Source organism: Camelus dromedarius, chromosome 5 (genome assembly GCF_036321535.1).
Source record: "Camelus dromedarius isolate mCamDro1 chromosome 5, mCamDro1.pat, whole genome shotgun sequence".
Lineage (NCBI taxonomy): Eukaryota > Metazoa > Chordata > Mammalia > Artiodactyla > Camelidae > Camelus > Camelus dromedarius.
In genome coordinates this window covers 40,878,777-40,897,016 of record NC_087440.1, presented here as the reverse complement: position 1 = coordinate 40,897,016, position 18,240 = coordinate 40,878,777, and the positions used below count along the sequence as shown (strand labels likewise).

At 33.0% G+C, this 18,240-nt stretch overlaps 1 protein-coding gene across 10 annotated transcripts in view; it reads left to right on the top strand.

The window, feature by feature from the left end:
• Positions 1-18,240, top strand: part of RALGAPA1 (Ral GTPase activating protein catalytic subunit alpha 1) — a 204,683-nt gene that overhangs the window by 104,330 nt on the left and 82,113 nt on the right. For all 10 annotated transcript variants that reach the window (XM_031453588.2, XM_031453590.2, XM_064485901.1 and 7 more), the window contains 5 exons: positions 3,620-3,745; positions 6,272-6,330; positions 9,295-9,403; positions 10,776-10,886; positions 13,416-13,484. In XM_031453588.2, the coding sequence (XP_031309448.2) occupies positions 3,620-3,745; positions 6,272-6,330; positions 9,295-9,403; positions 10,776-10,886; positions 13,416-13,484 (474 nt within the window). The remainder of the gene's footprint in view (positions 1-3,619; positions 3,746-6,271; positions 6,331-9,294; positions 9,404-10,775; positions 10,887-13,415; positions 13,485-18,240) is intronic.

Genomic DNA, 18,240 nt, shown 5'->3' with positions numbered 1-18,240 from the left:
CAGAGGTAAGGAAGAAAATTTTAAAAACAGGCTATGGGCTATAGCGAAAGAGAAGAGAGAGATGCAGTAACCCAGAAATATGCTTTAGGCGTTAACTCTAAACTCTAAAACAGCATGTGAGGATTTTTCATACAGCTCTGGAGCTGTGAGACAATGCCAAGTAACTTAGTGTAACTGGAACATGATCAGATATAAGTGAAAGAAGTGAACTAAGGAGAAAGGCATTAACTCTGTTTATAAGTGCTCAAGAGGTTAGATTTCATTCTAAGGAAAGAGTGAGTAACCATTGAAGAATTTTAGGCAAAGATTTTAGAAAGATCACTCTGGAACAAAATGTAAGTGAGAAATAACAATTAACTGGAAGTCTCCTGGCAAAAAAAACTAAGAGTATTTGGGAAAGAAAAATTAGTCATATTTGACCAGTACTTTATAACTTGCAAAGCAGTTTAACATACGTTACTTCATTTATAAGCTGCAGAAGACCTACAATGAATGAAAAGGAGTTCTATCTGGGGCATACTAAGCTGCCTATTAGACATCCATGAGATGTCAGGAGGGCTACTGCATGTATATAAACCAGGATCTCAAAGAAGATGTCTGGACCAAAAATGTGAAAGTAGGAGATAATAGCTTATAGATGATATTGGTAGCTGTGAAACTGGATACAATCACCTAGAAGAAATGTGTAAATAAGAGAAGAACCCTTACTTATGGCTAGTTATTAACCCTGTTTCCCTTGTTCCCTGAGAACAGTGATCATGTCTTTCTTATCTTGGTATCTCCAGGCCTGGCACAGCATCATGCTTATAGGTGCTTATTAGTTGAATGTGTAAATACACATTCAGCACTTAGTATGTATTCAACATTGTGCTGCCTCTTGTGGTTATTAAACTTTTCATTTCCCCAAAATTCCTTTGGGTGGAATACAGAAGGATATAGAATAAATAAGATACATATTGTGCTCAAGGAAAATATAGTTTGCTGCTGGGAAGATAGCAATATAAATTAACAACTAAAGCAAAGAGGAACCAGTACGAGCTTAGCATAGTGTTAAAAGCATGGAACACAGAACCAGTCTGCCTGTGTTCAAATTTCAGCTCTGCCGCTTGTTATTTGCAAGACCTTGTGCAGATTACCTGATTTCTCTGTGTCTAAGTTTCTTCATCTATAAAATAGAAATAACCTTCCTCACAGAGTTATTTTTATAAGAATTGAATTAATGAATATTTGTAACATGGTTGGAACATTATATGATGTTATATGTGCAATTTAAGAGTTTGTTAAAATAAATAAAATAATTTGGTAGTTCAGACAAAGGAGAGATCTTAATTTTTTTAGGACTATCAGAAGTTTCCAAGGAAAAGATATTTGAATAAGTCCTTGAAAGATTAGTAGTATTTTTATAAGTGAAAATGAAAACAAGGAAAAATATTACAGGCCTAGGGAAACAGGCATGAGTAAGCTGTGTCCTAGGAACAACAGATAATTCATTTTGTTAACAAGCTGATTAATATAACTAGAGAGTAATAGACAGAAAGAACAGAAAGGTACCTAAGATCCCAGCTGCCTGTGATCTGCACACCAGAAATGTTTGGCATGCAGAATATCAGACCCCATCGCGGACCTACTGAAGCAGAATATATATTTTAACTATATCCCAAATAATTAGTATGGGCAGTAAAGGTTGAGGAATGCTGCTTTACACATCTTGGAAGGTCTGTTAATGCCAGGGATCATATTATAATGCTATATTAGATTAACAGTTGAATTTTTTTTTAAGTAAGGAGAGAGATGTTTGAATCTGTGCTTTGGGAATGTTAAATAAGTATATTAAACTAGGAATAGATTAAATGGAGGACAAACTAAAGATGGTAAACAAGTTACAAGGCTGTTAGAGTATTATCAGTGTACACAGATTATCAATCTCTTGGATACTGGCAAAAGCTGATAGAACTGAAAGGAGACTGATGCATAAACCAATGCCATCTTTTAATCCATTTACTATGGAAACTACCTATTCAGTGGACTGATTATTCCAGATGACTAGTTGGCACATTTCCTGCTGCCTTTCTCAAGGTTCTGCAGGAGAATTAAGCCCTAATGTCCTTAGGCATCCATTTTATGTGACTAAACCTCCTTCCTATCCAAAATGTTACTACTTATGTAATATCTTTGGGAAAATTTAGAAAATAGTTGTTTTCTCTTTTCTGTGGTTCATATGAGGAACATCTATTGAGAAAGGCTGCACAGGAAACCAAATCATTGCAGGATTTAAACCTGACACATCTCCACTGTGAGGTTAAGGGCAGTCTTTTCTTCTGGATGATGTTGGAGATACACAGTCTAAATCCTGCTCCTTGGATTCTCATTTTAGATCCTATACATATCACCTTTCTTCTGTTAATCCCCACCCTCCCAGGAAGATTACAGAATAATTTGATTATGTTTTGCCTCTCTTAATCGTAATTATATTTCAGTTCTGTCCCTCATCATACCTCTCATACCTGAATGAATATTCACGGTTTTCTTATTCAACTTTAAAGAAAAACCTTTAGCTAATCTCTTTCATTAAATATTGGGGTTTTTTTCAGTTTCATTTTTATAGTATAACTTATTTTAAATTGGTACAGTGGCTGTGGGCTTACCCTGCCCCTTTATGCTGCTGGCCTTATATCTATAAATCTAGATTATTTTTAAAATATGGAAATGAGTTGTTTTGTTGAAAATCATAAGAATACTACTCCTTCATCTCTGTTACAACATTTATTAACATGAGGAAAACCTTTTGGAGATAAGTTCTTGTTTTATGTGAGCAGAAGAAGTCTTCTATTTTTAATAGATTTATTTTAGCATTTTTGTTAGCTATTATTAAACATATAAATCAATTTGAAGGTAATTTAGTAAATTAAGCAATATATTAGATGTTAGATAATAGGTGGAGGTTGATGTTTGGTGGGCATGAAAAAAGCAGAAGAAAAAGAAATGTTCAATGCTGACACTTCAGAAATGACTTAATACAGCTAAAGAAGAAGGATGAAAAGTTACCTTCACCTGCAGTCCAAGTATAATTTCTAGTTTTGTTTTTACTAAGTGGTATAGGCAGTGTTCTTATCATGTGCATAATATTGTAAAACACATCTAGACTAGTGCCTGTTTCTTAAAGGTACAGGGAACATTTTCATCCTTAGTTACTTTATTCGTCCTTGGAAAGTAACAAACATAATCCAGAGACATTGAGGCTTCTGCTTATTAGAACAATATGTTATGATGTGTGAATTGCCTTTAAAATGGAACTATTTATATTTTTCCTCAGATTTTGGGTAATTTTATGCTGTTAGCAAAGCTGCATTCCTGTTTACGGCTCATTAACTGTAGCCACATTTCTGCTTATTAGCTGCTTTTGAGGAAAGCTCTGCTATTTGTTCATTGGATTTATTGATAATAACGGTATATGTGGAAAGTATAGGTGAAAACCTAATCTTTTTTGCTTCCTCCTTCCTTTTTAAATTTGGTCTTGTACTCTGACTTCCTTGTATAAACTGGGTAATAAAATAATTTTTCTGATAATTTAATGATATAATCAAATACATTTTAAAGATTTTTAAAATCTGATACATAGGCACCAAGAGTGGAAGCACAGGTTCTTCTGGGATCTTTGGTTTGCTTTCCCAACTTGTATTGTGAACTGCCTGCTCTCCATCCCAACATTCCTGATATTGCTGTGTCTCAATTTACAGATGTTAAGGTAGGAAATCAAACGTGAATTTTTAGCATTTAAATGATTTTGTAATCTTAACAGTATATTCAATAAAATTTGTTTTCTTTCTTTTCCTCTAGAAATCCACACAATTATTAAAGAACATTAATCAGTTTTACCCCTCAGACACAAAGCTGGAATGCACATTAGGAGCATAGCCTTTTTTTATTTATAACTGCTATGAAAATGTTTTCTCACTGTTGAACCCAGTCATATGTCAATATCTTAGGATTTCTTCATTCACTCACTGAATATTTATTGAGCCAGAATACTATGCTGTTAGTGTAAGGCTTCTAAGATTGAGATGGCATCCAACCTGCATATTTGACTCTCTCCCTTTCCCAATTTCCCAGTGTGATGAATCAAACATTGTAATAGAATATTCTATTCTGCTATAGGAAACTGTGGAATTGAGGTGGGAATTCCCATGTACATGAAGCACTGACAGGCTCAAACAGGAGATAGTGCAAAATTAAAGTGACTGTAGTTGTTGATAGAACTTACCCCAGATATTAAATCTTTTTTTTAAAAGATGATAGTGTCTAATTAGGAGTAGACATGCTCCTAATTGGTATTTACAAGCCTCTTTAAAAATTTCAAGTAAAAAATTGGTGAAAAGTAGTTTTGTGCCTCTTTAGAGGTTATATTAACTTCTGTTTGAAGTGGAAGGTATGACATGATAAGCGTCTTTAGTCCTCTGGACTCAGTATTCTTTGCCCATGGTGGAGGGGATGGTATGATCAGGTCTCCCGGTTAGGATAAAGGCCCTTAGTGTAATGTGTCTAGTAGTTAATAATTCCATCACTAAGTCAAGACCTGTCTCTAACTGAATACCCATATATTATAAATTCTCACAGGTTTAACAGTCCTAAGAATTTGTGCCTGTTACAGTAATTGCCAGGTGGTCTCTTTCTGACCTGAATTGGTACCTAGAATTAGAAGGGAAAAGAGAGTAAAGAAGGGACAAGAGAGGGGCATTCTGTCTCTTAAGAAATCATGCTGATTTTTTTTTAACTTTTGCTTTCTTTGAAAGAAATTTTTAATTGGATTTTTGTCAGGAGTATTACATGTACTTTCCATAACACCTATATTTCTCTTTGCAACATTTATCACATTTGTAATTACTTGTTTAGTGTCTGATTTATACTTTAGACAAATAAACACCACAAGGTCTTAGTCACTGCTATGTCCTCAGAGCTTAGCATACTGCTTGGCACGTGGAATATACTCAGAAAACATTTGTTAAACAAGTGAACTTCACATAAACATAAAATTGTATAGGCTAGTGTAGATTTACAGTGATACTTAGTAGAAATGATACAAATTGACCTTTGGTCTTTAGGGAAGTAATGGCTTTGGTTTCTTCTATTTTCTGAAGATCCTGAAGGTCAAGGATAGGTAAGAGTTTCTATTTGCTTAGGTAGTTTTGAGTTTGTTTGGGCTTAGTTCTAGTCTGCTGTATGTGAGCTACATAATCAGAGTGGCCTTGTTCTTTGCTTGTCATTATATATAGGCAGTAATGGCTGAAGTGATTTTTTTAAAAAAAGAAAGCTTACATAGAAAGCTCTTGGCTTAAACAATGGATAGCTTCTAAGTACCTGTTAATTGCCAGCCATTGAGCTAGATGCTAAGTTTACAAAGATTAAGTGGAATGTTACTCCTCTGAAGGAGCTTACAGTCTACATAGCTGATAAATCCTTAATGACTGAATGAATGAATGATTTTTAAAAATCATTTTAACTACTAATTAGTACTTATCCAGAACTCACACATTATCATGTTTTACAAATTTTCAAACTAGAGGAGGTGATGATTAAATGATGACTTTCAAAGTTTTTAAAAGTTTGAAAAAGTGTTCATACCTTTGAGCTATTAAATCTCCTTTAATTATCCTTATAGTAAGCTTTTTAATACTATTCTAATGAGGAAAAAATATTTTTTTTAAAATACACATTTCGTTATAAATTTCAAAAATTATTTGTCTGCTATACCAAAATACTACAGAGTAGGTAGCTCGTAAGTGACAGAAATTTATTTCTCACCATTCTGGAGGCTGAGAAGTCCAAAATCAAGACTCTGGCATAGCTGCATTCTGGTGAAGGCCCTCTTCATAGTTCAGAGCCAGTGCCTTCTCTCTGTGTCCTCAGAGAGTGGAAGAAATTCTGGGAGCTCTGTGAGTCTCTTTCATAAGAGCATTAATCCCATTTATAAAGGCTCTACCCTCATGGCCTAAGCACCTCCTGATACCTTCATCTTCAGGGGTTAGGATTTCAATAGATGGATTTGGTGAGAGGGCATAAACATTCAGACCATGCCATTTTATTTATTTAGCTAATTTTAAGGATAACTTTGGAATCTATTAAAGTAGGTACATGAGAATAAAGAATGTTTTATTTCAGTATTGTATCCCTAGCACCTGGCACAGTGCCTAGGCCTGTGGTGGCTATTTAATAAATATTTGTTAAGTAAGTGAATAAAATCTTAGTCATTGCTACTATTTCTCCTTTATTTCAGGAACTAATAATTAAAACTGTATTAAGCTCGGCAAGAGATGAGCCCTCTGGTCCTGCACGGTAGGTCAGATAGTCTTAAAACTTGACATAACCGTTCTGTGTTTGGAATCTTATTTTAGAAGTTGATTGAATTATTTAGTAGCCCAGATTGTTTCAGATACACGGAAAGTATTCTGAATTACAGATATAAACTATTTGGATGATTAAATACTTTTTTTCATTATTTAAGTACAAACCTTCCTTCAGGAAAAAATAAATTCCTGGTCACCTTCTTCAGTAGCTTCACCATCTGTATCTAAAATGATTTCTTTTAATTTTATATAAGTACACTTTGGTTTCCTTTCAGATTATATGTGTCAGTGTCTCTTCTGCAATACCTTGAAATGTAGTAGTAGTTGCCTAATAAATGTTCGTTAAATTGAATTAAATTAAAATATTTTTATTGTAGAAAGTAATAGATCTAAGAAAATAATAAGTATTAATATTTATAAATATTTGATCAGGATTTTTAAAAATAGACTGTAATAAGATTTTAGAATGTTTTCCTTTTTAAATGTCTTATTAAGAAATGAAAACTGTGGAATTTTCTCTGTTTTACTAAACCTTTCCCCAAAAGGTTGAGCTTTCAATCAGCACATTGCCAACAGCATTCCATGTTCCTTCTTTTCCTCAAAATATATTAATTTACATTTTATATTTCTTGAAATTAATTCTAATAGTATGTCATTAGCCTCAACAGTAATCTGTATTAGTATTTCTCTGACCGACATTTCTGCAAAGCTTCTTTTACAATAATCTGGACATTTTTTGACCCAAGGCTCATAAAGGTACAGATCATGACTTTGACAATTTGGATTCTAGTTCTAACTTAAATCTCTTTTCCACAATTAAAAATAATATAAAATGAGCAGTTTGCTTAAATGAGACATAGTGCCAGCTTTTTAATTCAGTTGCAAATTTTTTTACATAATAGCCAAGTTTACTAAAAACAAATCTCTTTGAGTAGATTCTTCTTTAACATTAATTCTAATTTAATACTGGTCACCTACTCCAGAAAATGACATTGTCCTTTCCATATTCCATATTTTCATTTCTGTTAGCTTTAGCCCTAAATTTGATGATTTTTAGTATTACTTCTCTAGCATTTTCTATGTTAGTAATGACAACTTTTTAAGTTTACAAAGATATTCCTATAATATTATTTCATTTAATCTTTACACAATTCTAAGAAATTACTGGAATCATCATTATTCTTTCAATTTTGCTCCCAGGAAACTGATGGCTTAGAAAGCTAACATTTATTAAGCCTTTTCTATGTGCCAACCACTGTTCTAAACATTTTATTGCCTCATTTCATCTTTATAACAGCTCTCAGAGATAGGTATAATTTGTATCTTTCTTTTTATAGATGGGAGCCTAGAGAATTTCTCATCTACCCTATCACCCAGAAAATGTAGAGCCATGATTAAACCCTGGCAGTTTGTCTTCAGTGCCTTTTTAGATGCATAAGTAATAAGTGGCAGAACCAGATTTGAACCTAGAGCTTCATATTCTAGATCTGAACCTAGAACTGCCCCGTCCTCTCTACCCCTACTTTTTTTAAAACTTCGTTACCTCTCAAGTGAAAGAATATTGAAGCCTAAAACATAATTGTCAAAAGTAGACTTGGGAGTCTTTAACATGATGGCTTGTATTGACAGTATAGATAAATCCCAGAAGTTGAACATAAACATTTTCTAAACTTGTTTTCCTATACCTTTTAGGTGTATAAGATCTTAGAAGCATATACCCCCAAATCTGACCAGGAGCAGAGAGTTGCGCCATACTGGGAATAATCTAGATTAATTTAACAACCTGAAGAATGTAGGAAACTGTAGACACACAGAATGAATTTAACCCTCTTTAAAAACAAAAACAGTTTAAGCATTTGTATTCCCAGCCTGTGCCTTTACAATGCCTTAGTTAGCTGCATCCATGGAGAACATTGCTTCTCTTCAGAATTTATTGTTACTTAAGGATTACAGCTCCTTCCACTGCTAAACTTGACACTTGGCTATATAGATCTATAAATATCATGTAAGCTTTATGGGTGGACAACAGTAGGGAAGAAAGAAAGCAGTCGACTTCACTTAGAAGCATTTTGGCACTTTTTGATAGTAAATCAGTAGCATTATCACTGATAGACTGAAAGATGGGACCTAAGAACTTCTGATCCGTTATATTCAGGAAGAAAACTATTTCTGCTTTGAATTGTTCTGAAATTTAGCATTCTGCTGATTTTAATTTAGGAATACAGTATCAGGACATACAAGATATATCAGGATACTAGAAGGAGTTGATCTTTTATTTTTAGAAACATTGTATGCTTCATAAGAAGCCTGTACTTGAATGCGCTAGTAGAATTCTTACTGATTCTGATCATCAGATTATGTTCTTCAAGCTGAAACTCAGTTGAAGTAGGGAGTTAAAGTTTCACAAGACATTAGGGGACAGAAATTCTGCAAGTCCTGTTTTTGTTGGAATACCTTTATAAAGTGTATAAATTTTATGTGTGTTCCCACTTTGTTTTAAAAAGAATTTGTAGCTAGCTATGTTAAATTTTAAAGATAGGAAAATAATATCTTACTGCTATCACGTCAATAAAATTATACTTTCCTTTTTGAAATCAGATTGCATTTTTTAAGGGATGCTTTATGACAATATCAATGTATTAATATGGGTTTGTTAGAAAAATCCTCTATGTGTTACCCCTACCTATGATCTTGGTAATAAATTATAATTGAAAATAAGGCTTAGGGTTTTGGGGATGAGCTTTCCTCCTGCTGTATCTTCCTACAGAGAGCTAATGTAGGAAGCTTTTTAATTCAGTTGCATATTTTTTAATTAATTCACTTAATTAATTCACTTAAACAGTTAATGTTCATTCTAGGTGGTTTGGTTGTGGGTGTTTTGGTTGTGGTGATTTCATTTCATTTAAAGGCTCGCTACTTTTATTTGTGTCTTTATTGGTTGCCTTTTTTGCAGATGTGTAGCACTTTGCAGTTTAGGTATTTGGATTTGTGAAGAACTAGTCCATGAGTCTCATCATCCTCAAATTAAGGAAGCTCTGAATGTAATTTGTGTTTCCTTAAAGGTAAAAAAAATAATAATAATACATTTAGTGGGTCGTGGATTGTATTAAGATAGTATAGAATGCATCATTATTTTTCTCCAAATGTTAATTATATCTTATGTCCTTTTAAAATAAAATATTTAATAGATGTTTTCATTAATTTATTGTTACATTATATCCTTAATTCTGACTTTTTCCTTAAGGGTGGCTCTACTCTTGAATTTAGGATATCTTAGTCATGACCTACTTTATCTTATCTCAACTTCTTATGTATTTGGCTTTGTCCCTAAGATGCATATGGATGACTCCTAGAAAGAAAACAAGCCATTTAACAACATATGTAGGGTTGTTTCTCTTTTCCTAATCAGTATTTTTTAACCTACTCTGATCTTCATTATTTCCTGAATTCTTGACCTGTTCAAATTTTTGGCTTTATCATTCAAGTTAAATATGCTCTTTGTGACCAGAATTAGGTTTGTTCAGAAATAATAACCTAATTATTTGAAGCATCTGAATGAATAAATGGATTTTTTTATTTGTAAAAAGATACATGATACTGTTTTTGTCTTAAGACTTGTAATACAGTATCTGTAAAGAACTCCAAACACACAAAGTACAAATACTACTTAATTAACAGGTATTTCTGAGTGTATACTATGTTTGAGGTGCTTTTCTAGGCAAAGTGAGGGACTCCAGAATGAAAAAAAAATACTAGATTCAAGAGATTAATAATTGGATGGCTGAAAAAGATTCAAGTAAGAGTAGCAGAATATAAAAAGCTGAGAGAACCAAGTGAGTGGTGCATATAAATTGATGATTGAGTTCAGAGGAAGCTGAGGTCACTTTTACTTAGGTATCAGAGAAGACTGGAAAGAGGAGACATGTGGACAGTGCTTGAAGAGTGGATGAGATTTGGTCACAGAGACAAGCATAAAAGTTTGGCTTTATACCATTGGGGAGTCATCCAAGGTTTTAAAGCATAGAGAATGTCAGCATCAGAGCAGTTCTTTAGAAGATAATTTGAAAGTATTGTGTATAGTAGATTGGAATGGGAAAAAGATTGATAACAAGATTAGCAGTTTAGAGGCCATTCTAGAAATCCAGGTAAGAGAAAATGGGATAAAACTTTAATAAGGACAAATATTACAAAGAAAAAATTAAGTTAATTATATCTTTGGAATGTACAGTGATTGTTTATTTTGCAGATACATATTTATCATCCTAATAATAGTATTAAACTATTATTATTTATTAAAATCCCATTATAAACATTAAATGACAAAAAGAAACATCTATAAAATTTAAATTTTTTCAGCAGCTAATGCACTGATGAATAATAGTTCAGGAAGAAATTTTTTATAACAGTGTTTTGTTTTGTTTTGTGTTTTAACAGTTTACTAATAAAACAGTAGCCCATGTAGCTTGTAACATGCTTCACATGCTGGTTCATTATGTACCTAGACTTCAGATTTACCAGCCTGATTCTCCTTTGAAAATTATTCAAGTAAGTAATTTCTCATTTATTTCTTATTATGACTTGTTAAAGATCCTTAGATTTGGATACTTTGAAATGTAAAATTAATTAACAATTTTCCTTAAATTTTTTATAGCCAAATAATGGCAATTCAGGGTGCTTTTTTGAGATGTCAGAGTTCATGACAGTCAGTTGGTCTGTGCTTCCTACAACACCTGACATTTTCAGCCTTCAGTTATTTCTTTCTTAAGACACCAAAATATCTGGAAAGATGAAAGTAAATTTATTTTCCCCCAACTTAATTGATAAATATAATTGTATAATATTTAAAGTGTCAGCATAATGATTCGGTATTATAGAAGGGTTACCAAGATCAAGAAAATTAACACATCCATTACCTCACGTTACCCCTTTTTTTACGGTGAGAATGCTTAAGGTCTACTCTTAGCAACTTTCAGATATTCATTACTATACGATTTTTTTAGATTCCACATATGAGTGATACCATACAGGATTTGTCTTTGGCTTATTTCACTTAGCATGATGCCCTCCAGGTTCTTCCATGTCGTCACAAATGTCAGGATTTTCTTTTTTTCAATGGCTGAATAATACTCCATTGTGTATATATGTACACCACGTTTTCTTCATCCGTTCATCCAGTGGAAGACATGTGGGTTGTTTCCATATCTTAGCTATTGTGAGTAATATTGCAGTGAACATGGGTGTTTAGGTATCTCTTTGAGATACTCATTTTATTTCCTTCAGATATATACCCAAGAGTGGGATTGCTTTATTATATGGTAGTTCTGTTTTTAACTTTTTTTTAATGGAGGTACTAGGGATTGAACCCAGGACCTTGTGCTTGTTAAGCATGTGCTCTATCACTGAGCTATTATCCCCTACCACATTGTAAATTTTTTGAGAAACCTTCATACTGTTTTCCATAATGGCTGTACTAGTTTACATTCCCACCAACAGTGGCATAAGGGTTCCCTTTTCTCCACATTTTCACCAACATCTGTTATCTCTTGTCTTTTTGAAGATAGCCATCCTAACAAATGTGAAGTGATACTTGATTTTGATTTTGATTTTGATTTACATTTTCCTGATGATCAGTGATGTTGAGCATTTTTTCATGTACTTGTTGGCTGCTTCTATGTCTTTGGGAAAATGTCTCTTCAGATCCTTTGCCCATTTATAAATTTAGTTACTCAGTTATTTTTGCTGTTGGGTGTATGAGTTCCTTGTATATTTTGGATATTAACCTCTTGTCAGATATATGGTTTGCAGGTGTTTTTTCCCCATTCTGTGAGTTGTCTTTTCACTTTATTGATGGTTTCTTTTGCTATGCAGAAGCTTTTTGTTTATGTAGTCCCACTTGTTTATTTTTTATTTTGTTACTTGTACTTTAGGTACAATTTCCAAAAAAATTACCAAGACCCATGTCAAAGAGCCTTTTTCCTATGTTTTCTTCTAGGAGTTTTATTGTTTTCAGGTCTTTATATTTAAGTCTTTGATCCATTTCAGATTAATTTTTGTGAGTGGTATAAGATAGGGGTCTAGTTTCATTCTTTTGCATGTGAATATCCAGTTTTCTCAACACTGTTTATAGAAGAGACTATCCTTGCCCCACTGTGTGTTCTTGGCACTCTTGTCAAAGATTAGTTGGCTGTATACATGTGAATTTATGTCTAGGCTCTCTATTCTGATGCACTGGTCTGTATGCCTATTTTTATATTAGTACTTTACTATCAGTACCATATTTTTATGGCTATAGCTTTATAATAAAGCTTAAAATCAGGAAATGTGACACTGCTGATTTTTTGTATGTTGATTTTGTGTCCTGCAACTTGACTGAATTCATTGATGAGTTCTACCAGTTTTTTGATAGAATGTTTATAGTTTCCTATATATAGGATCATACCATCTGCAAACAGAAGTAATTTTACTTCTTCCTGTCAGATTTGGATGCCTTTTATTTCTTCTTCTTGCCTGATTTTTGTGGTAGGACTTCCAGTACTATATTGAATAGAAATGGCAACTGTGGGCATCCTTGTCTTTTACCTGACCTTAGAGAAAAGGATATTAACTTTTTATCATTGAGGATGATGTTACTTTGGGCTTGTCATGTATGGTGTTTATGTTGAAGTACATTCCTTTTATACCTAATTTGTTAAGCAAAGTAGATTTCTTGAGTGATAAATTGCAGGTGTTTCTATAAACCTTTTTGCTTACCCAAATCTTCTATTTTTTCTGTTAGAACATATATTATTTGTGTGTTTATACATACTGATTTATGAATTGAATTTGTAAGAAATTCATTTACAGTTGACAGAGCATATATAATTTTGGTTCTGTACATTGGGATTGTAAATGATTGGTAGTCAAGTGTAGTTGAAAAGCTGACCTATTAGAAATTACTTTGAAATAACAGTGTTAATGTATTTTAGATAAACTTTCTGCAATAGATTTTATATCACTTTTGCATTAACATTTAAGTTTTGGGATGCACCATTAGTTTGACATAGTTTGAGCTTTCTTTTTTCTCATTTTGTGCAGATTCTAATAGCCACCATTACCCATCTTTTGCCAAGTACAGAAGCTTCATCATATGAAATGGACAAGAGGGTAATTTAAATTTTTTTGATATTTAATATGTGGTTATCTAGTAAATATATTTAAATTGTGATGGTATATATATTTACATGGTAAACATTAATTAGTCTTGTGTTTAAAGTTAATTATAATGTGAAATATATCTTTTCATTATGTGTAACTAAGTTATATTTTTAGTTCATATTTCAAGTTAATCGTGGTCATTTGATAAAGTTTAAGATTAAATCATAGGGTTGTAACGAACCTGGGAGGACATTTATAGTTTTTTCACTTGTTATGGTCTTGTTATTGCCTGAAACCTATCAATTCTGAGAAATTCATCCACTCTAAAGGCAGCCATGCATTTTATATAGCTGTTACTGGTAGAAAGTAAAGAATTTCCATTAAGGGGAGTATAGATAATATTTAGAGATACGGTATTTTGGAGAAGACATGCCCTTTAGCCACCAAAAAGTTCTACAAGATTGTATTTACCTCGGTGTATTTATTATGAGATTCCTTCATTTAAATATTGTGTTTATCAGTCTAAAATTTCTATTTAGTTTCTCTTTATAGTTTCCATATCTTTCCTGAAATTCTGCATTTCTTCATTAATTCTATCCATCTTCTCTCATAGATTTTTGATATATTTATTATAATTTCTTTAAAGTCCTTATCTCCTAAATTCAATATCTGATTTATTGCTGAGTTTGTTTTCATTGAACTTTTTTCCTCATGACTTTGGGTTCCATTTTCCTGTTTGTTCATATGTCTGTTAATTTTTTATTGCACACCAGGCATTGCAGATAACATGTTGTAGAGAATCTAGATCTCTGCTACCCACATGTGACTATTAACCACTTGTGACTTCAAATTCAAATAAAATCATTTTGAAAGTTTACATTAAAAATGTAATTTCATGTTTGTACTAACCATATTTCAAGTGTTCAGTAGCCACGTGGGCAGATATACATCATTTCCATCATTGCACAAAGTTCTTCAGACATCACTGCTCTCTCTAGATCCTGTTAATTTCCTCTGAAAATTATCCTATTCCTTTCCATTTTCTCATCTCAGTCTTGAATTCTATTCTCCAGAACAAAGTATTACCATCTCTTAGTCATATTCTGTTGAAATCTCAAATATATTTTATTACATATGTTCTGCCTATTAATTTATAGAACTCACAGATGTTATTATGTGTCTGGACTTATTCTCAGTTATTTTCTTGTGTGGCTTAATACCTTTTACACTTTTAGTCTTTCCTGCTGTCTCCTATATTACTAATTTCAATAGTTTACCTCAAGATTTTTTATCCTTCTTCTTTCTATTTAATTTAAAACTCATTTGATCAGGTTGTCTAACTCTTGATAAGTACATTCTTCCCCATCTTTAAAAGACTCTATTGCTCCATTTTTTGGCCAAGAGTCCTTCATTTTAGTGTCTTAAACTATGGTTAAGGATTCCAAATCCAGTTTGTGAACAATATCTGGAGAACTAATAGGCTACCTCTTTTTGATAATCTTTGTTTTCCAAAAGCCTAGCTGTTAATATGAAAAAACTCCACTACAGGTTTTTGTTCCCTGCCCACTTAATTCACGAAACATTCATTGATCACAAAATACGTGTGTGGTATTCTGCTTGGAGCATGTGAAACAGATAGAATTAAGATAGTCCCTGCTTTCCTGGATTTTAAAGATTAGAGAGACAAGTGAAGCAATCCAGCATAGTAAGTACTTACTATAAAAAGCAGAAAAATTTATTGAGACAATGTAGGATACAGAGGAGGAAGTAATTAACTATCGAGGCAGAAGAGCTTGTTAAGGGAAAAATTCTTTAAAGATGAATAGAATTTTCTCCATAGATGGAGATGAGGAGTAGAGTCAGAGAGTTACTCCAAGTGGAGGTAATAGCATGTGTAAGATCATGAAGGTGTAAAATGGCATGGGTGTTATGGGAAAACAATAGGCAGTTCTGTATTATAGGATGTGAAATACATGGTTCACAGTTGGGAAATTAGACAGTAGGGATACGAACTGGTCAGGATATGAAAGGCCTTGGATGCCATGTAAAAACCTTGGACTTCTGTGAAAGTCCTGTTTTTGAAAGTGACTTTTTGGAAGGGTTTTAATACACAGTTAAATGTAAGATTTGTGAAAGAACACGTAAGAACATGTGAAAGGGGACCTAAAAGGAATAATACGGTAATTGTTTATTACAGTCATCTCAATAAGAATTGATGGATGATATTCTGAACTAAGGCAAAAGGATTAAAGTGTAAATACTGATAAAGTGGAATCCACCACCAGTGTCAAGAATGAAGGAAAAAAAAAGATCAGGGTAGTTGAAGAAAGATGAATTTCAGTTTTCATTGTATTGCATGTAAGGAGTGATGCCCAGGTAGAGACCACCAGCAAAGCAGCTATATACCTAAAGTAGTAAATTCAAGACTGGAAACAATTACTGACATTGTCAACACAAGAGTTGTATTAAATTGTGGAAATATATGAGATCACTTAAGGAGAAGTTACAGAGTAAGAAGAGTTAGCAAAACATAACATCTTGAAGAGTAACAGCAGGCAGCGAGGTGGTTGCCAAGATAGTGACATAGGATGCTCCTGAACTTCGTCCTCCCTTGGACACACCAGAGGTACAGATACATGTGGAGCAATTCCCTCTGAGAGAAATCCAGAAACTAATCAAGTGACTCCTGTGTATCATGCAACTGAGAAAATAACCCCTATCAAAAACATGTGAGAAAGGCTAAGACACGCTCTTGACATAACCCTACCCCCAGCATAGCTCCATACAATCAGGAGGGAACCCCAAACTCCCATCTTCTCTCTGAGGAGAAAGGGGTTTAGACTATACATCTTGCACCCAGTCTTTTAAGCCTGCCACCCAAGGAATAGGCCCCCAAATCACCTGGCTCTAAAAGCCAAAGGGGCTTGCATTCACAACTCTCACAGAACTCTGAAACAAAGAAGCAGTTGTTAACAAGTGCATTGCTATTTGTATTCCATTTCAGATTTTTCCCCCATTCCTGTGTTGCTCTTATTTATATTTTTTAATCTATGGTTTATCCATCTTTTTTTTTTTTTTTGGAAAGATGAGCAGATAAACTACATTTTCTTTTTTCTCCTTGTTACACAGAAGGTACAATACCTCATTCTAAATATTCTGTGGCACTTTTAGATTTTTCACTTGACAATATATCCTGAAAATTCACAATACATCACTTCATGAAGACGTTCCATGTTCTTTTTTGCAGCTCTACAATATTAGTACTCCATTGTGAGAATGTACCATAGTTTATTCAACTCACTATTCCATGTATGGACATATAGATTGTTTTCAGAATTCTGCAATTACAAACAATGCTGCAGTGACTAACTGTGTGCCTATGTATTTTTACATTTTTGGAGTGTGTCTTTAGGGTATATTCTTAGAAGTGGAATTGCTGGGTCAGAAGGTAAACAGATACGTAATTTTGTTAATTATTGGCATTACCACAAGCATACTGTGAGAGTATCTGTTTCCCCAGAGCCTAATCTCACAGTATGTCATATTTTTCATTTTTGCCAATTTAATAGACAAATGATGGTATTTCATTATAGTTTTCATTTACTTTTCTCTTATCTTGTATTTCTTAATGGCCTAATTTTTACTTCATTTTTGTGAATTATCCATCCATATGTTCATACATTTTCTGTTAGATTTTGGTATTTTTCCCTCAGGTGTTTACATATTAGGGATATTAGCTCTCCACTGTGATATATGTTGCAAATATTTTCCCCCATTCATTTGTCTTTTGATTTTGCGTATGGTGGATTTTGTTGTTGTTGTTTCTTGTGGCGGATCATGGAAAATGATTTATTTTTTATGTAGTCAGTTTATCAGTTTTTTCTTTCAGTTGAGCTAGATTTTGAATCATAGGTAGAAAACCTTTTCATATTTTCTTCTAGTATTTGTATGACTTCATTTTTTACATTTTTATCCCTCATCCATTTGGAGTTTATTTTCTATGTTTTGAGATAGGGATCTAATTTTTGTTCTTTTCCAAACTAATAACCAGATTTCTGAGTTCCCTTTATTAAAAAGTTCATCTTTGCTCCTTACTGAATAATCAAGTTCTATAATTACTTATGTCTGTCTCTTGAGTTTCTTTACTAGCCGTTTTCAGACTGTTTCGATGACAGGGGCCCTTTAATATTGTTAAACATTATTGAAGATCTCAAGTAACTTTTTTTTTAATGGGGGGAGTGGGAGGAGGTAATTAGTTTGTTTATTTCTTAATGGAGGTGTTGGGAATTAAATCCAGGACCTTGTGCATGCTAAACACAGTGCTTCTGAGATATACCCTCCCCCACTCAAGCAACTTCTTAATGTGGATTATATTTTGTCTTCTTGATCTGTTTTGTACTGAGAATGATGTGTTAAAGACTTCTGTTGTTAATGTTTCTGTTTCCTTGCATCTATTGTAGTTTTTGCTTTGTAAAGGTAGTCACTGTTATTTTATATATGGATATTCATAACTGTTTTATCTTCCTTTTGAATTACAGCTTTTAACATTAATGTCTTTTGGTTTGAATTCTAACTTGCCTAATATATCTTTTTTCATCTGTTTAATTTTAGTCTTTTTGAATCTTTTTGTTTAACTATATCTTGAATACAACATATATTTGGATCTTGCTTTATGAGCCAAATTGAAAATCTTTTTCTTTTATTAGGCAAGTTAAATTGATTCTTATAAGAGACTTTATTATATTTTTTATCTCACGTCTGTCGT